A 21911-nucleotide genomic window follows, 5' to 3' on the forward strand; every position below is an offset into this window, starting at 1 on the left:
TGTATCCTCCCTGAGTGATCCTATTCAGGCCCAAGGCTTCTACTGCCACTTGGGTACAGCCAACTCTCCACCTAGACCCTGCTCCTTCGCTCTGGGCCCCTGTATTCTCTGTTGCCTGCCAGCTCCCAACTTCTATCTGGATATTCCCCAGGCTTCTCAAACTCAACCTCTGCAAACACGTTCCTCCTGAATTCCCATGTCTCAGTACATGGCCCTACCTTCACCCAATGTCCCAAGATTGAAATCTGTCCGCTCAGACTCTTCCCTCTCCCTTAATCCCATGACACATCCAGTCATCTTGAACTGTTATAGATTCTCTCCACTCTCTCTCTAGAATCTGTAGCTTGGGCAGGGCCCTTCTCATGTCAGGCCTGGCTAGAAACCTTGCCTGTTGCTCCATTCAAGCATGCCCATCTCACTGATATCAGAGGGATCGTTCCTTTTTTATTTTTTAAGATTTTTTAAAAATGTGGACCATTTTTAAAGTCTTTACTGAATTTGTTACAATATTGCTTCTGTTTTATCTTTTGTTTTTTTTTGGCTGTGAGGCAAGTGGGATCTTAACTCCAGATCAGGGATTGAACCTGCACTCTACACTAGAAGGCAAAGTCTTAACCACTGGATTGCCAGGGAAGTTCCTTTTTTCTTTTTATTTATTTAAAATTAATGTATTTATTATTATTTTATTTATGTTTAATATTTATTTATTTGGCTGTGTCAGGTCTTAAGTTGTGGCCTTAGTTAGGGCAACAAACTCTTAGTTTTGTGCACGTGGGATCTAGTTCACTGACCAGGGATCAAACCTGGGACCCCTGCGTTGGGAGCAAGGACCCACTGGAGCCACCAGGGAAGTCCCCAATCCATTTTTTTCTGAGCTTGTGTTTTCTTCTTACTGATTTGTATCCACTCTCTTTCCCTCACCCCCATTTTCTCCACCTGCCTAATTCCTACTAGACATTCAAGATAGGCCAGGGATGACCTCCTCCAAAAGTGAAAGTCACTCAGTTGTTTCTGACTCGTTGTGACCCCATGGACAATACAGTCCATGGAATTCTCTAGGCCAGAATACTGGAGTGGGTAGCCTTTCCCTTCTCTAGGGGATCCTTCCCAACCCAGGGATCGAACCCAGGGCTCCTGCATTGCAGATGGATTCTTTACCAGCTGAGCCACAAGGGAAGCCCTAAAATACTAGAGTGGGTAGCCATCCCTTCTCCAGCGGATCTTCCAAACTCAGGAATTGAACTGGAGTCTCCTGCACTGCAGGTGATTCTTTACCAACTGAGCTATCAGGGAAGCCCTCCTCCAAAAAGTATTCCCCGATTCTCTGGCCTCTTCCTGCCCCCACCCCAAGTTAAGCCAGCTCTATACTCTCTACACCTGGAGAAGGCAATGGCACCCCACTCCAGTACTCTTGCCTGGAAAATCCCATGGATGGAGGAGCCTGGTGGGCTGCAGTCCATGGGGTCGCTAGGAGTCGGACACGACAGAGCGACTTCACTTTCACTTTTCACTTTCATGCATTGGAGAAGGAAATGGCAACCCACTCCAGTGTTCTTGCCTGGAGAGTCCCAGGGACGGGGGAGCCTGGTGGGCTGCCATCTATGGGGTCGCACCGAGTCGGACACGACTGAAGCGACTTAGCAGCAGCAGCAGCAGCAGACTCTCTACACACCAACGCTGCTGTGTATTTATCTCCTCTACAAGTTCATGAACACTTGGGTCTGTTACCACTATTTCCTCTCTCATATTAGTGTGCTATGTGTAATGTAGGTGCATAATAAAAGAATAAGCGAATAATAGGCAAATAGGATTACCTTCAGGTTTATTTTCTTTTTCGTATTCCTTAAGAAAACAACACAGAACAAAACAGCCAGTTTTGTTCTATTTCACAACCAAAATATGAATTTAGTAAAACTCCTTTCACATTTTACATTGTTTAACCTTTTTCCTTGGCATCATTTTGAAAGTTAAACTCCCTGGGGTCACAGTATCCCAGTCTCAAGACCCTGAGACACACCCTCATTTTCTCAGCTCACACACTGCTTCATTACTTCACAAGATACCTGTGCTCCTGGCCTACCATAGGCCAGGCATTCAGGAAAGCCCAGAAACAAAGGTGCCTCCCAAATAATGTCTTTTTAAAAAATATTTATTTTTACTTATTTGGATTTACTTGGCTGTGCTGGGTATTTGTTGCACCATGCAGAATCTTTGATCTTTGTTAAAGCATGTGGGATCATTCAGTTTCAGAATCTTTTTAGTTGTGGCATGTAAACTCTAGTTCCCTGACCAGGGATTGAACTCAGGCCCCTGCATTGGGAGTGAGGAGTCTTAGCCACTCACCCACCAGGGAAGTTCTCAAAATAATGTCTTATTGGGAATTCCCTGGGGGTCCAGTGGTTAAGACTCCAAGCTTTCACTGCTGAGGGTAAGGGTTCAGTCCCTGGTCGGGGAACTAAGATCCGGCAAGGCACAAGATGCAGCCACAAAACAAATTAAAGTTTTATTCAATCTGGGATGTTCAGTAAAGGCTTAGGACATTTAACAAACTTGTTAGTTGACAAATGCTACATGTATTATCAGATGCTAACCAAAGCCTCAGACAAAGGAATGCCAAATCCCACTACCTGAATCAGAGATCATAGAGCCAAACAAATAAAACTCAACACTCAATAATCAAGCTGTAGGTAATGACCTCCAGGTCCTATGATGGACCATGAACCTGGGCCTTCTGTTCAACCTCAACAGAAGTCTGCTCTGAAACTGAATCTGTAGGCTCATCACAAAGTAATTAGGTTTTAAGCTTTTTTCACATTTATTTAAAACAATCAATCATTTAGTTTTTACCCTGATTAAGATCTTTCATCTCTAGCAGCAAACTATATTTCAATTCCAATTGCATCTTATGATATAACAGCAGCTAATATTTGCTGAGTGTTGACTATGAGTCAGGCACTGTGCTAAGTGCTCATGCATCATCTCATTTAACCCCGACAGACAGGTCAGTTCTCAGCAGAAATGGAAAACACGCCCTGCTAATAACTGGGAGGATTTATGTTCAGCTCACCTAATGTACACAAGCACCTCAGTTTCCAACCCATTTCTGCAGAGGAGGAGGAGCCTCAAGCTTGTCAGAGATGGCCTCTTAAAGAAAACTTACACTGCAACTTCTCCAACTCCGAGAAATTCACACGTTCTAACCTGTTTGCCTATAAACCGAGATTTTAAGGAAGTTTCCCTGCTTCTGGGAGAAGGAGGAGCAAGGCACTATTGTTAATTAAGAAAAGGCTGAAATTAAATTCCCACGTTTCACAAGTGTTCCTAAAGGGCTTACAGCTTATTATTTTAAAGGAAGCAAACAACCATTCCAGGCTCAAAAGGAGGGGAGGCCTGGCAAGCTTACTGTCACCTCTGAAGCCTTGCCCTTCACCTGGGCAAATTCTAGAGGGGCCTGCCAAAGTCTCTGAAGACAGGCAGCCCTGAGGAGCTGTTTCGTCGGGGGAGGGGAGATTCAAGGCTAACGGAGGCGCTCTGACCCCACCCTCAAACTTCAAAGGAAGCAGCCAGATCCTCCCAGAAGAGGCCGGCCGGCCTGCCTGCGAATACTCTGGGAGGGCGCGCGAACTCTTCCGACGGCAGGGCGGGAGCTGGCGGGGAGGCCCGGTAGGGTTAGGGGAGGGAAACTGAGCCCGGGAGAGGACAGGCGTGGGGCGAGCCATCGCCTTCTAAAGAAGCCCAGAAGATTCTTGGCGGCCGGGGCTGGAAGGCGGCCGAGTTCTCCTTTAAAAAAAAAAAGAGAGAGAGAGAGAAAACAAAACCTAAAAAAAAAAAATCCTCGTCTGAGCTTGACTCTTGGCCGCGGTGCTCTCACCAGCGTCTCTGCAGCGGCTCCCAGAAAAAGCTCGCCAGACGGGGACAGACCCACAGCCCAATCGAGCGGAAGAGCGGCCAGAAGCCAGCCCACGTCGGAGCCAGGGCTTGGAATGTTGGGGGCGGGGGAGAGGCCGGACTGCACCGACTCTACAATAATTGGTTCGGAGACAATTGGCCATCCATATGGAAAAGATAAAGTAGATCCCTATCTTACAGCAGGCCTGCAAATAAGTTCCAGATGCACTAAAGACGTACAAGGAAAGAAGCAAAACTACTATTGGGCTTTGGGACGAAAACAGCGAAGGACAGCTTTAAAATAGTGGGAGAAGAGGCAGGTCCTTTAAGAAGGAATAAAACGTGCAAATCGTAATTGAAGAGATGGATAACTTTGTCTACATTAAAATGAAAATCGTCTCTGAGGCAAAAGACATCATATACAAAGGGTAAAGACAAGCCATAGGCCCATAATATTTGCAATCCATAAAACCAAGAAAAAATTCGTAGAATATCTTGAATTAAGAGAAACAGCCCAATAGGGAAAAAAAAGAGGGGGGAGCAAAGGAAATAAACAGGCAATTCCCGGGGGTCAGTAACAAGAGAAAATTGAATCAGCTTTGATTGTGATCCTAACTGGAAGTTACAGCTATGAGTTACCTGGAGCTGACAAAAATGAAGATCTGATAACCCAAGTGTGGAACTGAGTATAGGGAAATAAGAATGCTATTGCTGGTTAAAAGTATAAGTTGGTACAACCATCTAGGAAAAAATATGCCAAACCTGGCAAAGTTGAAGCTGCACAAGCTCTTGGTAAAGATATTTTTCTTCAGGTTCACAAGTGGTAACTCCTGTAGGCATTTGATGTAACAGCAAATAAGTGGAAACAATCAAATCACCCCTGTATGGAAATAGAATAAACTGTTTGTATCCATCCAATTAAATACTATGAAGCAGTTAAAAGGAACAAAATGAATCTACACTATCAACATAGCTAAATCACTAAAGCTAAAGTAGGGTGAAAATAGCAAGATACAAAAAGATATTACACTCTGACACCATTTATGTAAAATTTCAAAATAATATATAGTAAAAATTCAAAATCATGCTTGCATGTTTAAAACTTTTTGAATTTTAAAATAAAATAGAAACCACAATGAGATACCATCTCACATTCATTAAGATGGCCTTTTTTTTTTTTTTTTTTTTTAAGTAACAAGTGTTGATAAAGATGTGGAGAAACTGGAACTCATGTGCATTGCTGTGGGAATGTGAAATGGTGCAGCCACTGTGAAAAATAGTATGGCAAGTCCTCAAATAAAGGAAACACAATCCTGCCATGATCCAGCAATTCTGCTTCTGGGCATATACCCAGAAGAATTGAAAGTAGGCACTCAAACAAGATATTCTACACGCATGTTCATTAACAGCGTTAAGTAGAAGCACGCCAATGTTCATTGACAGATGGATTGATAAAACACAAAACGTGGTATATGCATACAATGGAATATTATATAGCCTTAACAAGGAATAAAAGTATGATATATGCTGTAACATGGAGTAACCTTGAGAACATTACCTAAGTGAAACAAGCCAGACACAAAAGGACAAATACTGTGTTATCCCACTTGTACGAGGCACTTAGTCAAATTCACTGAGACGGAAAGTAGAATGGTGATACGGGCGGGGATACTGTTCAACAGGTAAGAGCTTGGGAAGGTGCCAAAGTTCTGGAGGTGACCGCTGCAGACCGTTACAGAACAATATGCATGTACTTAACCTCACAAAATTGTAATTTAAAATGGTTAAAATGGTAAATTTTATATATATATAATTTGAAAACAGAAATTTAAAAGAAAATTGGCTTGAATTCAGCCCCTCTACCTAGCAGAGCAGGCAGAGCCGCTCACCTACCTATAAAGCAGAGCGCCGGTGATTCCAGACACCTGGACGTCCCCTCCCTCACTTCCCTTCCCCCACACCCGGTCACTCCCCGCGGCCGGGCGCGTCTCACTGCGCAGGCGCAGAGCTGGGGCGGGTGGGCAGGAGGGGGCGTGGCCTCACTCCGCGCCTGTGCGGAATTCCAGCTGCAACTGCTGTGGGGGAAAATGATGCCCAGGTTGGGCTCCCGGGCCGCCGGCCGAGAGGAGGCCCGCACTGCACACGCGCAGACCGAGCATCCGCGTCAAAAGCAGAAGAGAGCGCGCGCTCCCCACGTCCTGCGCGCCCAGCTGCCAGGCGTTCGTCCCTGCCGTGACTCCCGCCGGGCCTGGCCAGGCTGGCGCGGCCTCATCTGAAGAGCGATGCCCCGGGAGATCATCACCCTGCAGCTGGGCCAGTGCGGCAACCAGAGTGAGCGAACGAGAGCCGGCCCAGCTAGTCTCCGGTTCTGCCCCTTCGGGCCCCACCCGAGTGCTTGGCATCTTCCCACACCCCCGCCCCACCCCCGCCCCGCTTCCCTTCCACAAACCTCCTGCCCTACTGCGCAAGATGAACCAGGTCCCAGACACCCAGAACGAGAGACATGCCTCTAACCCTGAGCTGTCACGGTTCCCAGACCCGGGCGTCTTGGGTCCACCCTTGAATGTGTGACAGTGTCTGAGCCTCACCCTGGGCTCCCAAGCCCTCTGCTAGAGGGCTTTAGCAGAGCCAGGCATCTCTCCCCATCCCCTAGTTGGGTTCGAGTTCTGGAAGCAGCTGTGCGCCGAGCATGGTATCAGCCCCGAGGGCATCGTGGAGGAGTTCGCCACCGAGGGCACTGATCGCAAGGACGTCTTTTTCTACCAGGTGCCGCCAGCGACTTAGCCAGGGTTGGCAATGGCCCAGGAGGCCTGAAGGGAAGGGCTTGGGTACTGGGAAATCCACTGGGCAGAGGAGCCAGGGCGGCTGGTTTGAAGGAGGAGGGCAGGCCCGAGCTGATTGGGCCCCTCCTGGACTCCTCTTGACAGGCTGACGATGAGCACTACATCCCGAGGGCAGTGCTGCTGGACCTGGAGCCCAGGGTGATCCACTCCATCCTCAACTCCCCCTATGCCAAGCTCTACAACCCAGAAAACATCTACCTGTCGGAGCATGGAGGAGGAGCTGGCAACAACTGGGCCAGTGGATTCTCCCAGGTATCCAGGTGGCCATCCCAGAGATTCTTGATGTTCCCTTCCTGGGGTAAGGCAAGCACAAGCAGTCTGGTGATTAGACCGTACTGACAGTAAGAGACCGGGGGCTACCCTGATAAGAGGGACAGACACACAGAAGTTTATGCAAAGTAGCATTTCTGGGGTGAGGGCCACAGTCGGGGCTCTGCTTGAGGTGTCAGCAGTGTCCCAAGGTAGAGTTACTGGTGCTGAAAAGAGATGCTGTCCAGAAGCGTCATCCTCACGTCTCTATAGATGTCTCCTCCCTCTTCATGTCTCTATACAGGGTGAAAAAATCCATGAAGATATCTTTGACATCATAGACCGAGAAGCAGATGGAAGTGACAGCCTAGAGGTGAGGTTTGGCCCTTTAGGGGAGAGGAGGGAGGAAGCTGAGAAGTGCTGGGGAAAGTCAGGAGGTAGCCTCCCTGGTGGCTCAGATGATAAGGAATCAGCCTGCAATGCAGGAGACCCAGGTTCAAATCCCTGGGTTGTGAAGATCCCCTGGAGAAAGGAATGGCAACCCACTCCAGTATTGTTGCCTGGAGAATTCCATGGACAGAGGAGCCTGATGGGCTAACGTCCGTGGGGTCACAAAGAGCCTGATCAGATGTGTGATGGGGACAATTCAATTCATAACTCTTTCATTGAGTATCAGATGTGAGATAGTGAAGTAAATAAGGTTCAGTTTGTGTCCTCAAGAAGATCCTAATCTGGGTGGCATCAGCTCCTTCCTTCTCAAGGAGCCTCACACTGGATGGATATAGAGGAAGCCCTGAGACTTGAGCGGGTTGGGAGGGGGACATGAGACAAGCCTGAAGCCTCTCCCCCAGATCCCTGGAGACTGCCTCTCCATTCCTTCCCCTGCAGGGCTTTGTGCTGTGTCATTCCATCGCTGGGGGGACCGGTTCTGGCCTGGGCTCCTACCTCTTGGAGCGATTGAATGACAGGTAAGCCTGTATTTGGGAAGAGGGCATTAGCTCTGTTTCCCTGGGTAATGTCTTTTCTTTTGTCACTTTTTTCTTTTGGCTGAAAGCCCTATTACTACTGCCCTCGAGTTATAAGTAGGAACAGAGCCTGGCCTCCCAGGGACCATCTTGGAAGCAATAACTTCCAGGACGCAAGGGGTCTGCATAGGTGGGGGAGAGGACCTAGGAGGGAGGGAGGTTTGATGCTTCAGGTTTATCTGTTTTGGCTTCTGGGCTCTAAAGTTCTGCCCTCACTCCTTTTGTATAAGGCCTTGGTGGCACTTGGGAAGGAATGGCCCCTGTTATCCCTGGAGAAGACAAAGAGGGGCAGTGATGAGAGTCCTTCCAATTCACTCTGCTACCTTCCTGTTTCCCTCTTCCTCACCCCCAGGTACCCCAAGAAGCTGGTACAGACATACTCAGTGTTTCCCAACCAGGATGAAATGAGTGATGTGGTGGTCCAACCCTACAACTCACTGCTCACACTCAAGAGGCTGACCCAGAACGCCGACTGTGTGGTGAGCATGGGAGGAGGAAGTGGGGCCTTTGGCCTACCTCCCCAAACCAGTGAGACACCTATACTCTGCCCTTCCCAAGCCCTTGCCCAGAGAACAGACAACCAACAAAGCCATACCTGGTGGCCCAAAGTATGAAATAAGAACCTGACCCCAAGCTTCTCATAGTCCCTTTAGGCAGCAGGACTCTCAACAAAGTGAGTAACACCCCCCTCCCACATGTCTCCACTTAGCCTATTTAATACCTACTCATGTTTCCATTCTCAGCCTAATGGTTACTTTCTTAGCAAAACCTTCCCTCACCACCCAGACAAGGTCAAATTCCTTTGTGCTTATTTCAGGCGTAACTATACTTTTCTGTTGTTTTATATTCAATGCCAGTCTCCCCTCTCTAGACCAGGGGTCCCCAACCTCTGGGATCTAATGCCTGATGATCTGAGGTGAAGCTGATGTAATAGTAATAGAAATAAAGTGCACAATAAATGTAATGCACTTGAATCATCCTGAAACCCCACTCCTACCCCGGTCCATGGAAAAATCGTCTTCCACGAAACTGGTAAAGTTGGAGACTGCTGCTCTAGACTATAGACCTGGTAAGGGGGAAGACCATGCCTATTTTACTCTCTATGGTTTCTCCAGAGCCAGGTACCATGCATGGCACATGTTGGACAGTCAAATATTTCTCTAATGCACTGGATGGTAGAAAAGTGTCTCCCTGATGCCCCAGAGACAGTACTTGACCTTTAAATGAACACACCTACTTCCTAGTTTTGGAGTTTAGAGGGGGACTAAGCTAATAACCTATTTCTCTGCCCTGTTTCTCCTCAAAAAGGTGCTGTGACCCTCTTCTGTCCCCCCAGGTGGTGCTGGACAACACTGCCCTAAACCGGATCGCCACAGACCGCCTGCACATCCAGAATCCTTCGTTCTCCCAGATCAACCAGCTGGTGAGCCCCCCGCTCCTGGACTCCCTCCTTCCCGAAGCACCATCTAGGGAAGGGAGGCCCCCAGGACAAGGCCCATGACCCGGCACCGTGTCCCCAGGTGTCCACCATCATGTCAGCCAGCACCACCACCCTGCGCTACCCCGGCTACATGAACAATGACCTCATCGGCCTCATCGCCTCGCTCATTCCCACGCCACGGCTCCACTTCCTCATGACTGGTTACACCCCCCTCACCACGGACCAGTCGGTAAGAGCAGCCCTCAGGCCCAGCAGGCCCTGACCAGCCTTTCCCTTCTCTCTGCTGCACCCAGAGGCCCTGCTCCCTGGCTGACTTGCTCTCCTCTCCCCCTGCCCGTGGTGCCCTGCAGGGCCCAGGCTATATGGAGTCTGCTGATGCTTCTGCACAAGGGCATGAATTAGCTGAGCTCAGGGGACTGAGATCTCTGATCCCTCAGTGAGGACCTGAATCTAAGGACACTCCCTAGAGAGACCAGGCTCCCCCGCGTCTGATGGGGCTGTGCGTCGCCTCGTGCTTTCTGTCCATGCATCTCTCAACTGTGCCCTGAGTGCTGGGCTGCCCTGTGGCCACTCTCCCCTCAGGTGGCCAGCGTGAGAAAGACCACGGTCCTGGATGTCATGAGGCGACTGCTGCAGCCCAAGAACGTGATGGTGTCCACAGGCCGGGATCGCCAGACCAACCACTGCTACATCGCCATCCTCAACATCATCCAGGGGGAGGTGGACCCCACCCAGGTAGGTGAAGCCCCTTTGTCCTACCCCCGGAGCCCATAGGGGTAGAGGAGAGGCTACCACCACCATTCCTGTGCCCACCCCAGGTCCACAAGAGCCTGCAGAGGATCCGGGAACGGAAGCTGGCCAACTTCATCCCCTGGGGCCCCGCCAGCATCCAGGTGGCCCTGTCCAGGAAGTCGCCCTACCTGCCTTCTGCCCACAGGGTCAGTGGGCTCATGATGGCCAACCACACCAGCATCTCCTCGGTGAGCCTGGCTGCCTGGTCTGCTTTGGCCCCTCTTTTCCACCTTCATCATTCTCCCCCAGATCCAGTCCAACCCCCTGTCTCATCCTGGCTCCCATCCTGGAGATTTTTATCTTTTTCAGCTCTTTGAAAGTTCCTGCCAGCAGTACGACAAGCTGCGGAAGCGGGAGGCCTTCCTGGAGCAGTTCCGGAAGGAGGACATCTTTAAGGATAACTTTGACGAGCTGGACAGGTCCAGGGAGGTTGTACAGGAGCTGATTGATGAGTACCACGCAGCCACTCGACCAGACTACATCTCCTGGGGCACCCAGGAGCAGTGAGTCCTCCGTACTGCACCCTCTGGACAGTAAGCACAGTCCCATCATACTTGATTCCTCTGGTCCAAAATCCCCTCACCAACAAGGTTCTAGATTTTTCTCCAGCCCAAGAGTGGGCCTTGCTTCTTCCTTTTGATGCCTTCACCCTTGATATGCTTATTTAGCTCTAATAAAGTAATAAAGCTTAGTTGTGAATATAGTCAGGCCTTGGTCTGTGAATAGCTGTCAGGCCTTGGTAGGCGAATACAGGGGACAATGAAAGGATCTCCGTGGTGCCTCACAGTTCCCAGGCATGTGTTGGTAGGGTAGGCTTTACCTGCTCTAGTCTTACCAGGTAGTCCCAGTCCGTGTGTCCATTGTTTCCATGAGCATCCCTGCCTAGAACCAGGCTGTGTGACTGGAGCCAGCGTTACTGATGTCTGCTGTCTCCTCTGTGCCTAAGGTCCTGCCCGAGGGTGGATCTACATTGCCCATATTGCCCCAGCCTCCTCCACTCAGGGCAGAGGCTGTGGAGGCTGCTAAAAGAAGGCTTGCAGCATTCTGAGCAAGTCAAGAAAGCCAAGACTCTGGATTCCCAGGCCCAAGGCATTTAGATCCTCAGGAGTTAACCCAATTCAGCTTGATCTGATAAAGCAGTAACAGAGCTCAGGAGTAAAGCTGAGCCCATCCCGATCAATGCATTGTCTGTGCCAGAGAAGTTCTTGGGTCTGATCCTGCTCCAGGCTTCTTCTGTTCCAGGCCCAAAGCAGTAGGCACATTAAAGATGGTCCCAACTAAGACCCAGAAGCTGGACACCAGGGTAGGACTGGGTAGTGCCAGTCCTGGTGACTCACTGTCCTTGGGCCTCAGGGACGCCAAGAGGCCACCCCCATGCCACTCAATGGAAGAAGGATGAGTAATTGCCAGCTTCCAAAACTGCCCTCTTGCCTGCCCCACCCACTACCCTAGGGCAGCATACTGGCCATGAGGAGGTTAAATCTAGAAGGTCAAGGAGGGTGGAGCCCTGCGGTGTTCAGACTCCTCTCAGTGCTGGTAAAAGCCTGGGAGTGTGGGCGTCCCTGGGGGTGGAGCTCTGAGCTCTGGGGCTCCAACTTGTCCCACTGACAACACTCCTACAGGAAGGGTTTGTGTAAATAAGGATTTTTTTTTTTTTGCTTCTCTTCTACAAATAAATTAAGAAACAAACTAGAAAATTGTCTGCACCCATTGCAGCCCTTGCGTGTGGGGTATGCCCTGTCCCTGCAGGGCCAAAAGGGTCCATGGTTCCCTGAAATCTCAGAGTAGTCCAGATCCAGGCTGGAGGCAAGAGGGAGGTCGTGACCTCTTGGCAAGCTCAGTCCTGCAGCTGCCCCAAACAGCCCGACTGTCCCTGGGGCTCGTCCAGACCCGGGTGCTGGCTGGGAGGGGAGGTGTCTGGCAGGTCTTGGCATGGAGGAGGGCTGCTGCTGGGCCTCTCGGGGGAGGGGTTGGCCAAGTAGGCATTCACCAGCTGCACGATCTCTTCCACCTAAGAGAGGACAGAGGTCAGAGTACAAAAGGGGCCAATGAGTTCTCCTTTGTCTCATCCTCCCCCCAGGCTCCTTCCCAAGGCCTTATGTGAGCTGCCCTCCTCAACCTTTCCTTCCTCATCACCTCTCTCCCTCATTCTGTGCCTATCACACTTCTGCTCCTCTGTTATCCTAAGGCGAGTCTCATCTCAGGACCTTTGCACTTGCAGGTCCCTCTGCCTGGAAAGCTGTGTCCCAGGATCTCCTTTGGGTGTTGTTGAGTAGCTTTTCCTGACCATCCTACCTAATGCTCTGATCCCCTCCAGTCACTTCCTGTCTGACTACCCTTGCCTTCATAGCATTTGTCACTGTCTTTAACAGTCTTTGATCCCTTGTTTCGTGTCTGATGGCCAGTACTAACGTAAGCTCCTTGAGTTTGTCTTTGATCACTGTGGGATCCCTAAGGTCTAGGGCTGCACCTGACCCATGCTCAATGTTTCATAAATGTTTAACACCCTCTCCCTCCCTTCCTCCTTCTACACCCTCTTCCCACTCACCTGGGGACTCTGCAGGAGGAGCTGGCTCTCTCCCACCCTCAAGGCCAGGGTGTGGGGACCCATTAGCTGGCAGGCGGCCACACGGCCATAGCTGACACTGTGGATGGGCTCTGTCTCACCCGGCCGCGAGAGGGACATGGCCTTGGCTCCCAGGCCCAGGCATAGCTTCTGTGGAGCGCCCCCACCAGGCTCCTGTGGATGTGGACAGACAGGCAGAGTCAGGGTGGAAAGGGGGGACCCTGCTGCCTTATTTTTGGTGGAGGGAGATGGCTGTGAGCAAGAGGTTTCCTGGTCCCTCCCACCCCCCACATGATCCACAGCTCCTGAGAGTGAGGGCCTCAGGGACAGTGATTCCTGGGCTTTGAGATGGGCAGCTGTGCTGGGTGTAGGGAGTGCAGTGACCCACAACGGGGGCCTGTGGCTCTGGGGCAAAGGTGTGGGGCTTGGGCCACCAGAGTCCCCCTCTCCCTTCTCCCCCTCACCGTGCTCAGCTCCAGAACGTCATACCGAGCAGCGCCGAACCCTGGACACTGCGCCGCCAGAGCCAGGTAGGCAGCCATGGCCTCAGCTCGGCCCATGCCCCGTAGCCGCTTCCAGCCTCCCAGCACAGCAGCCGCCCTGCCGGCGCCGCCACCTCCCTCGCGGGCCACGCTTCCAGCCGTGCGGCCGGCCCCGCCGTGCCGGGCCCGCTCCGCCCGCCTCTTGGCCAGGCTCGGGCTCCAGATCGCCCCGGCCAGCAGGGCGGCGGAGGGGGGAGGCCTGGGCACCGGGCGGGGAGGGTCTTCACGCGGCCGGGCCGGGGTGGGCAGCAAGCGGTCCAGGCGCGGCAGGGGCGCCCGCGGGGGGAAGTCCCGGTGCAGGCTCTGCAGGCGCAGCGCCGCCAGGGCGCGCAGCGTGTCGTCGGGCGGGGGCGGCCGGCCGCGCAGCAGCAGAGCGTGAGCCTACGGGGAGGCAGCAGGCATCAGCACGGGAGCCGCGGGTACCGTCGCGAAGACACCTAGGGTGCGGAACTGTAGGTCTGGGTTGGAGCACCGCCTCCCCCGGGGTTGTCATAAGGATGAAAAGCGAAGGCCCAGAAAGGCGGGGGTTCAGGCTACGGGGTCTCCCCCAGGCGTGAGTGCGGGAGAGCCTCACCTGCTCAAAGAGGAAGGGCAGTTCGTGACCGTCTGGGGACAGCCCCTCAGGGTGCAGAGGTCCGTGAAGACGCAGACATAGTCTCCAACCGGTGTCCGGCGGGTCCTCCAGCCCGGCTTCCTCCGCCGCCAAGCTGCAGAAAAAAGAAGGGAGCGATACGGCCGGGTAGCAGGGCCCCGCAGGCGGCAGCCCAGGGGAAAGAGGCGAGGCCAGATGTTTGGAGGCGGGGCCCGCCCGGGCGGAGTGGACCGCGGAGGCGAGCCTCGGAGCCCGACTGCAAACCGCCGGCGGGCAGGAATCCGCCTGTGAACTTCACCATGCCGAGGCCAGCGCTCGGTAAACGTTTACTTAGGGATGGATTGAAGCAGAGAGGCCAATGGGCTAACGGAGAGCAGGGCTGGGGCTGGACATTTACTTCTCAAACCTGGTGAGCACGTCGGCCACGAGAGTCCCCCCGGCCAGGGCTCGTTCCTGCGCCCCTCGTTGCTCGTACAGCGCGAATGTATTACGGCTCCGGGTCAAGCCCAGCCGCCCCACCAGCTCTCGAGCCACCTGGAAGGCAGGGAGCATAAGAGGAAAGTCAGGCTCAGACCACGCAGGGGGCCTGCCAGTACTTCTGGAAGGGTCCAACTGGAGGTATCTTTCAGGTCTCTTAGTCCCGCCACACGCAGCCCATACCCAACTGATGACTCTCAGACTCGGGCAAACCTAGGGTCCCGGCACCAGGAAAGCCAGGCACGGGACGCTGGGAGGCTGAGGTTTCCGGGGTTCTCTCTGGTCTTACCTCTCCCGCCGTGGTGTGGGAGTCTATGGCCACAGGGCAGGCACCAGCCCCCGGACAGTGCACGGTGCACAACAACTCCTGCCGTCGGCTCAGCGCGGAAATCTCGGCCAGCGATGGCACTAGCTCCCGGCCGCGCGTCCGGCCCAGCGCTCTCCGTATGAAGCGCGCATATTCCGCCAGTTCCGAGTCCGGGAGCGCCTGCTCAGTCCTGGATTAAGGACAACCGGAGGGTTAGTGCTCCCAGGGCTTTCCTTCTCCTCCCCACTATTGCCTTCTTAGCTCAGACTTTTATTTCACCTGGCCCGATTCCCTCCCCTCCAACTCTAAGTTCCTTGAAGGCAGCACCACCAGCTGTTCTGAATCTAAACACCACCCCACCCCCACGCTCTGTAAGGAGCTGAATTACTTTCTAAGGTCCTTGGCAGCCTATCTGCCCTCTCCCACTTCCCAAAATTTCCATGCTCCTCCTTTGGGTTGAAATCCAAACTCCAGCCGCATTCTGCCTTCCAACCTAAAAGTCCTGGCACTGGACTGCATCAGCCCCGAGGAAAAACAGCCTTTTAATAATTCTTCTGCTCAAAGTGGGAGCCTTTTTTGTAATTCCTCCGCCCACAAGTGGGATATGAACTTGTGATTCCCACAAAGGCACTGCGCTCCGGAGCAGCGGCCCTGACCTTGGGCAAGTCCCTTCCCTTCTCTGGGTCCAAGTTCTCCATCTGCCAAACCCTTTGGAATGGCTGCCATTCTTTCTCAGCTCCCTCCGCTCCCTCGCCTTGGCCTTACCCCCACGCCTCCCCTCTCACCTCTCCAGATGCCCAAGGAGGTGTCCCCGTACGGCTCCCCCTGGCCGGAAGGTGCAGCTCATGCAAGTGAGGAGCTGCCAGTACCGCAGGGCCGCGGGGTCTTGGGTTGCTGGCGGCCCGGGGGGCCCCGCGGGGCCCGAGGTCTGCTTAGCCAGCTGCAGGAAGAGTTCGTCTCGGAGCGCGGGCAGGTCCCGGCAGGTCTGGAGCACACCCTGCATCAGGGGCCCAGGGCGCCGCGCCCCCTCCAGGGCCTGCAGCGCCAGGAACAGCCTCACGGCCTCCTCGCGCAAGGGCGCGTAGCCGGGACCTGAGGGAGGGTGGGGGCGGAGGGACGGTTTGGAGAGGGGAAACAAAGACGGGCCCGGGGAGGAAGGCTTGAACCGCGGGAAGGTCGGAGGGAGTACAAGGGGACAGGGGTGGCAAGGAGGGGAGAGTGCGAAGGACAGGAAGAGTGAAGGGAAAGCAATGGTCCCCACAGAGCCAAATTCAACCCCTGCCTCCCAGGAATCTCCTCCTCTAGACCCACTAAGGCTAGGCTTCAAGTTAGTAACTTGGAAAAAGTGTTAGTCGCTCAGTCGTGTAACTTTGCTTCTCCATATAGTGACTCTTTGCTTCCCCATGGACTGTAGCCTGCCAGGCTCCTCTGTCCACAGGATTCTCCAGGCCAGAATAATGGAGTGGGGAGCCGTTCCCTTCTCCAGGGGATCTTCCCAACCCAGGGATTGAACCCAAGTCTCCCACATTGCAGGCTGATTCTTTACCGTCTGAGCCACCAGGGAAGCCCTAGTAACTTGGAGGGATAGACTAAAAGACAGAGTCAAACCGTGGGTTCTGTACTTAGGTACTGAGAGTCATCACTGTGGGCCAGAAAACAGGTTGGACTGAGAGTCAGAAAACCAAGGCTCTTCTCCCAGCTCCCCTTATTCCTCTAGCTTGAGAACCTGGGCCTGTCATTATACCCTTTTGGGGAGAAGTGCAGCTAAACGAGGCCAGCACATTCTCCTGAGGTGGTGGCTTTTCCACCACTTGTAAAGGAAGTATGTCATGGTGTTGAGAGTATAATGAAAGAACAAGAGAGAGTGTGTAAAAGCTCGTGAAGGAACATCGGTAGTCAGAATGAGACCCAAAGAGAAGGTAGTCAGTCAAAGGGGGTCTTTACTTTCTGTGCTGGCTTCCCTCCCCCTCTACCCTGGGTATCAGTCTGCACCACTTCTTGTTTCATCTTCATCCTTTGAAAAATGAGGGGCTAGGGGCTAGTCCTCTGAGGACTCCTAGATCCCTATCAAGTGAGACCCCATCCCAGGGACTTGGGCCATGGCACCACTCACCTGGGGCAGTGACTCCGTAGGGCAGGGGCAGGAGTGGGGCATACAGGGCTCCACTGGTGTGCCTCAGAATTGGGTTTCTTCTGTAAATAAGGGCCACGGCTTCTGGATCCCCACGACTCTCCTAGAGGCCAGGGAAATGATCTCAGTGATGGAGAAGGGAGCTCCCTCGTGAACCCAGAAAGCTTATGGGTCCATCACTCTCCTCTTTCTCCATAGAGTTCTCTCCCTCGCACCTGAATGTCCCTGAGCAGCAGCTGGGTGGGGGTCTCCAGAGGTGCCTTGGAGGCGATCACTTCCCGCAGCGCCACCCCCCAGCACTCTGCCTCTGACTGGCGAGGCGAGCAGAGCCGAACGCTGTGCTTCCGGCCACTCACGGTCACTGACCACAGACCTGGGGGAAAGAGAGGCCGCGGGGGCGGGGGTGGGGGTGGGGTGGGCAATCAGGGCTGCCTGGGGCAGCTGCCTGGGGAGGTAGGAGAATCCCCAGGAGGTCTCACCGGTCTCCTTGGGCCTGCGCTCAGGGCCGGACACTGAGCACAGGCTGGTGAGCACTAGGCTCCCGAGCCGCCTCGCCCCCTTCCCGCTGCTGCTGAACTGGTCCAGGGAGTCCCGGGTGAGCACAAACCAGGCTCGGCGCGGGGGCAACCAGGGCCGCGCCCCTCCTCCTCGGGGCTCGCGGTACAGCCAACCTTCGGGGGAAAAGGCGGGAAAGGGGATCAGCAGGATACGACATCATCCCCTGGAGGGTTGGGATGGGGCCTCTAGAGCGTATGAGGTGGATCCCCACCTTTCACGACGACATCTGGGTCATCTTCAGACGGCCCCTTCTCCGGGATGAGGCTCCGTGTCTCCTCCCAGCTTTGCAGCCTGGGCAAGAGGGGAGTGAGGGTTGGGCAAGCCTGCCGGTCCTGCACCCCGCCTCCAGGAGGCTCTTCTCTAAGGGCTCCCCAGACAGGCCGCGAGGGGTGCCTACTCCCGGCTGGCACCCCTCCCCCAGGCTGTGGGAACCGCTGGGCCGTTCTGACCTCGAACCAGAAATAGCCTGGACCCCCCCTTCCTCCCCGCGCCCCCAGCCGGACCGCCCCCCGGGACCCTGGCCAAACCACAGCGTCCGGGCGTAAGGCCTCTCCCTTATTGCACAACCGCGGGGAGGGAAGAAGGAGAGGATGGGGGTCCCAGGAACTGGCTGGGGTCTCCAGACCATGGGACTGCAGGGGCTGGGCTCACCTGTCTGAGACTGGCCCACTCCTCATAGGCTGAGTCAACGTCACATCTAGGGGGCCCTGGGGAAACAGGGCATCTCTCAGGCTCAGAACCCTCCTTTCAGGATGCCAGTGGCTTCTGCTCTGGGACAGCGCAGCTCAGGGAATGGAGGAATCAAGGCGTGGGGTGGTGACTGTGACTGACCCAGCGAGCTGAAGCCACTGGACTTGCCCCTTCCACCAGTCTCTACCCAACAGCCCAAGCTAAAAAGCCAAGACTCTTGCCTTGTCTCTGATTCAAGAGGCAATCAGGGGTTGGGGAAGAGTAGAAAAAGCACCAGGCAGAGTCAGGAGACCAGGGTTCTAATACCATCTCAACCATTAATTCCAGTCAGAAACTCGCTGTGGAACCTGGGCAAGCCCCCTTAAGTCTTTGGGCCTTAGCTTCCCAATCTTTGAAAAGGGAGTGGTAGATGAAGTCCTTTCTTGCTCTGGCAGACTCGAAGTCACCCCCTCCTCCTCATTTTCCCTTCTTTGGCTGGTGGGCGTTCAGGCTGGCAGGCAGGTGGTAGGCACGGAGGTGAATGAAGGGAAGAGGAACCCTTTCAGTATAGGAGTTTCTCCAAGAGCTTCTTATCTCCTCCCACAGACACTCCTGAAACTCAGTGGTAGGTAGAGACCCTGCCCTTTTGCTGGGGCTCAGGCCAGGCTGAAGAATACTCTGCATGGAAGGTACAGTCCAGGATTTTGCCCTCCCTCCCCCATCCCACCTTCGTGCCCTGGAATTTCTACTGTAGACTGGGGTCTAAGAGAGGCTGAAAACCCATCCAGGAGCCAGGTCAGGCGGGAGGAACTGTGCCAGGGTCCCATTGCGACCAGGCAGCTAAAGCCAGGAGGCGGGGGAGGGGGGCCAGGGACACCTGTCCCCAAGCTCTGGGGGAAGGGGGGTGGAGGTGGAGCATGAGGGAGGCAATGGCAGTGGTTCACAAAGCCGACCCTGCCCAGAATGGAAGCTTGGGGACGCCTGGGTCCAGTGCCTTCAGGGGCACAGGTCCTCTTATTTTCTGGGGGGGCCAAGAGGGGCTCTCAGCCACACCACCGTAGGGGCAGGTGCTGACCCCTCTCTTAGACCAACTACCCTAATCGCAGTCCCCTGCTTCCCTCCCTCCCCCCCTCTATATTTATCCGCCCTCCGCCTCCGCCAGGTGCTGGCGCCGGCCCCGGCGGCGCAGCCCGCCCCACCGGGCACTGAGCCACTGGGCCTGCTAGGGACCCCTGAGCGGGGGATGGGAGCCTGACCCAGGCCACAGCACACGAGTCTGGCTGCCCGGAGTCTGGTGGCTGGGGTGTAGGGGCATGAGAGAGGGGACGTCAGGGGATGATCGTCTCCTACATCAGTAGAGCCTCAGTTTCCCCATGGCAAGATTCGACGAAACCCCGGAGCCGAGTGTCTCTCACCATTCCCTCAGGGATCCCCGAGGAGCTTCACCAGGAAGGGAGAAGAGTTCTGTCCTGAGTGTCAGGGTAATGATGAGGGGTCCTCGGAAAGCTGTGACCCCCCGGCTCCCTCTCCATGGAGCCCCCGCCACGGACCCCAATCTGAGGATACCTGCTTCCCCTCGCCCAGGTCCCTGCGGCGGGAACTCCTGCATCTGGCCCTAGCTCCCTGCGCTCGTGAACTGGGAGCGGAGCGGACCCAGGCGTCCGAGCTGCCCAGCCGGCCTCGCCACATTCCTCGGCGCTGGCGGAGGCGGAAGGAGACGAGATGGGACGCGAGCCCGGCGGGGAAGGGAGAGGCAGGGCCAGGTCGGGCCAGGCGTGACACCTCCCCTGCCTCAGGGCCCCCAGCAGGTGGACAGCGCCCAGCGTGCTGCGCGAGGCCCACAGGCAGATCCCAAGGCGGGCTGCTGCTGGAGCTCTCGAGGGCTTCGAGCCCCCAGGCAAAAACATCCACTGAGAACCCAGTCCACACGGCGTTTGCTGGAGTCGAGCAGGATTAGGCTTGACGGCCGGTTGTAGTGAGAGGGGTTGAGACAAGGCTCCAAACCCCCCGGGGACTTACCCTCCCGCCGCCCGCTGGACTCGGGGTCCGTAGCTCAAAGGTCTCCTCGTCCTCGTCTTCGTCCCCGTCCCCGCTAAGCTCGCCGTCCCCGTAGTCCCGATGCAGAAGAGTAAAGCCTCGACGGCAGCAGAGGAGCCACCACAATCCCCCGGGGAGAGGCATCCGGGCGAGCAGCCGCGGGATGGGGGTGCGGGCAGCCGAGGCCGAGCTGCAGGGGGTCGGGGAAACTGGCGGGGCTCCGACCCGAGCGGGAGAAAGATGAGGCGGGAGGAGGGAAAGGGAGTCGGGGAGTGGGAGGAGGTGGTGTCTGGCGCTGGGGTGCAGAGGGTCGCTAGCTGGAGCCTGCAGGGGGCTCGGAGTCTGGGCCCCCGGAGGGGGAGGGGGGCAAGCGTCCAGGGCTGGGGGTGGGGGGGAAGGAGCAATGTCCGGAGCTGGGAAGTAGTGTCCGTTGTAGTGTCCAGCTCTGTGGGGGGCAGTGTCCGGTGCAGTGTCCGAGGTGGGCAGTTGTCCAAGCTCCAAGGAGGGTCGTGTCCGGTAGGGCGTCCGGTGGCCGGGGCCCGGGCCGCGCGCGCTGCGCTCCCTGCAGCCCGGGGACTGGCGCGCTAGGGGCGCGAGCACAGTGCCGGGACCCCGCCTCCCCAACCCCCTCCTCTTCGGGCCCCCCTCCCTCTTCTTTCTCTCCTCCCTTCTTTACAGGGCTGTGTCCAGTTTTCGTCACAGCCTCTTCTGTCCAATCCCTGTGCCTGGCGCCGGGCGCGGCCACCAATCAACCTACTGAACCGCGGCGGGTTGCATCATGTGCCCCTGGCTTGGTGACAGCGAGGAGGGGCCGGGGAATAGGGAGGGAGGGGGCAGTGTGATGTTAGCCACGCCCCCGCCTCTGAGGTCAGACGCGGACTGCTAGTGACGTCACGGAAGCCCGCCTTCATGCTCTTGTTTTAACTCTTGGCTTACCAACCAACAAATTAAAAGTGCTCTTGGGCAGGAGCTTTGCAGAACAAAGTGCCCATAGGGCATAGAGGGAGGCTCTGAGTGCTGCCCTCCGACTGCTGTCTCGTCACAGGTTTCCTAAGAAAGGAAAGAACCTTAGCTACCTGCGCCAGGCACAGCCCTAGAGGTGTAGCCCTCCGCCCGTGGATGGAGTCCAATTCCTCGATCTGAGTTACCTCTTTGAGGTGTAGAAACTGAGGCAGAGACTCCGGGAAAGTGCAGTCCAGGCCCCGAAATAAAATCTAATTTAGAGCGCACAACTCACTGAACTCCAGTTGAGAGAGTAGAGTGACGGGATTCTAGGGCATCCCGTGGTCTTCGAATGGAGTGGAGGCTTCTCCGGTGACGATCCTACGATTCTGGGTAGGATGGGGTTAACCGAGGCTCTAAGCGGACGGGGCGGGGCCATAGGGGCGGGGCCAGAGTGACCGCGGGCGCGCGCGTGCGTTGCTGACTCAGCGGCGATTCCCGCGAGCTCCGGTGGAGGGTTCCAGGTTGACCCCCAGTGGCTTGGACCTTTTGAGGATCGGCGCCATCTCCGGGCCTTCCCTGGATCCTGGTACCGGGAGGCCGTGCTTCTTAGTCTCAACCCCCGGAGGCTCCGAGAAGGAAAACTAGCCCGAGCTGGGCGGGGCGGGACAGGGCAGGGACGACAGGCCAGCGCCTCCCTGGAGACATCCCCGCCACTCTCCGCCCTTCTTGCCCTGGGTCCCCAGACCCCTGGCTGCAGTGGTCAGGGCAGCTTTGCTGACCGGATGTTAAACTGCGAGAGTTGTGGCACGTGGACACCATTCTGCGTGTCTTGACTATGTAAAACAAAGA

The 21911-nt window shown here is 55.3% G+C and overlaps 2 protein-coding genes and 1 long non-coding RNA gene across 7 annotated transcripts in view; 1 reads left to right on the plus strand and 2 right to left on the minus strand.

The window, feature by feature from the left end:
* LOC113877124 overlaps window positions 1-5879 on the minus strand; it is a 41594-nt gene extending 35715 nt beyond the window's left edge. The window contains exons 1-2 of the long non-coding RNA XR_003506695.1: window positions 5782-5879; window positions 4651-4768 (exon numbers count right to left, since the gene is read on the minus strand). This is a non-coding gene — a long non-coding RNA (uncharacterized LOC113877124). The remainder of the gene's footprint in view (window positions 1-4650; window positions 4769-5781) is intronic.
* A 55-nt stretch (window positions 5880-5934) lies between these two features.
* LOC113877121 (tubulin gamma-2 chain) lies at window positions 5935-10941 on the plus strand. Its single transcript, XM_027516931.1, has 11 exons — window positions 5935-6219; window positions 6542-6654; window positions 6816-6983; window positions 7285-7353; window positions 7869-7948; window positions 8358-8484; window positions 9342-9428; window positions 9526-9675; window positions 10029-10181; window positions 10265-10426; window positions 10548-10941. The coding sequence occupies exons 1-11, from the start codon at window positions 6171-6173 to the stop codon at window positions 10743-10745; spliced, it is 1356 nt and encodes a 451-aa protein (XP_027372732.1). The 5' UTR covers window positions 5935-6170; the 3' UTR covers window positions 10746-10941.
* A 925-nt stretch (window positions 10942-11866) lies between these two features.
* PLEKHH3 (pleckstrin homology, MyTH4 and FERM domain containing H3) lies at window positions 11867-20730 on the minus strand. 5 transcript variants are annotated; one of them, XR_003506694.1, is made up of 13 exons: window positions 20100-20730; window positions 18063-18118; window positions 17623-17702; window positions 17333-17524; window positions 17069-17226; window positions 16836-16956; window positions 15508-15814; window positions 14705-14912; window positions 14336-14472; window positions 13921-14053; window positions 13294-13727; window positions 12787-12978; window positions 11867-12249 (listed from the first exon to the last, which is right to left on the minus strand). XR_003506694.1 is itself a non-coding variant. In XM_027516923.1 (13 exons), the coding sequence occupies exons 1-13, from the start codon at window positions 20259-20261 to the stop codon at window positions 12076-12078; spliced, it is 2370 nt and encodes a 789-aa protein (XP_027372724.1). In that variant the 5' UTR covers window positions 20262-20727; the 3' UTR covers window positions 11867-12075. The 5 variants fall into 5 exon arrangements, 4 of the variants coding, with proteins under 4 accessions (XP_027372724.1, XP_027372723.1, XP_027372726.1 ...); XM_027516923.1 differs by having other exon boundaries at window positions 13269-13727; window positions 14345-14472; window positions 20100-20727; XM_027516922.1 differs by having other exon boundaries at window positions 13269-13727; window positions 20100-20726.
* Between the last annotated feature and the right edge of the window lie 1181 nt (window positions 20731-21911).

Source organism: Bos indicus x Bos taurus, chromosome 19, assembly GCF_003369695.1.
Source record: "Bos indicus x Bos taurus breed Angus x Brahman F1 hybrid chromosome 19, Bos_hybrid_MaternalHap_v2.0, whole genome shotgun sequence".
NCBI classification, from domain to species: domain Eukaryota; kingdom Metazoa; phylum Chordata; class Mammalia; order Artiodactyla; family Bovidae; genus Bos; species Bos indicus x Bos taurus.

What these genes read in the sequence shown, in the direction of transcription:
- LOC113877121 (XM_027516931.1), top strand. Translation starts at nt 6,171, where the DNA reads ATGCCCCGGGAGATCATCACCCTGCAGCTGGGCCAGTGCGGCAACCAG. An exon ending in TCTCCCAGATCAACCAGCTG is followed by an intron (nt 9,429 to 9,525) that starts GTGAGCCCCCCG and finishes CCGTGTCCCCAG; the next exon opens with GTGTCCACCATCATGTCAGC. An exon ending in ACCACACCAGCATCTCCTCG is followed by an intron (nt 10,427 to 10,547) that starts GTGAGCCTGGCT and finishes TATCTTTTTCAG; the next exon opens with CTCTTTGAAAGTTCCTGCCA.
- PLEKHH3 (XM_027516922.1), bottom strand. Translation starts at nt 20,261, where the DNA reads ATGCCTCTCCCCGGGGGATTGTGGTGGCTCCTCTGCTGCCGTCGAGGC. An exon ending in CCCAGATGTCGTCGTGAAAG is followed by an intron (nt 17,525 to 17,622) that starts GTGGGGATCCAC and finishes TTTCCCCCGAAG; the next exon opens with GTTGGCTGTACCGCGAGCCC. An exon ending in CTACGGAGTCACTGCCCCAG is followed by an intron (nt 15,815 to 16,835) that starts GTGAGTGGTGCC and finishes ACCCTCCCTCAG; the next exon opens with GTCCCGGCTACGCGCCCTTG.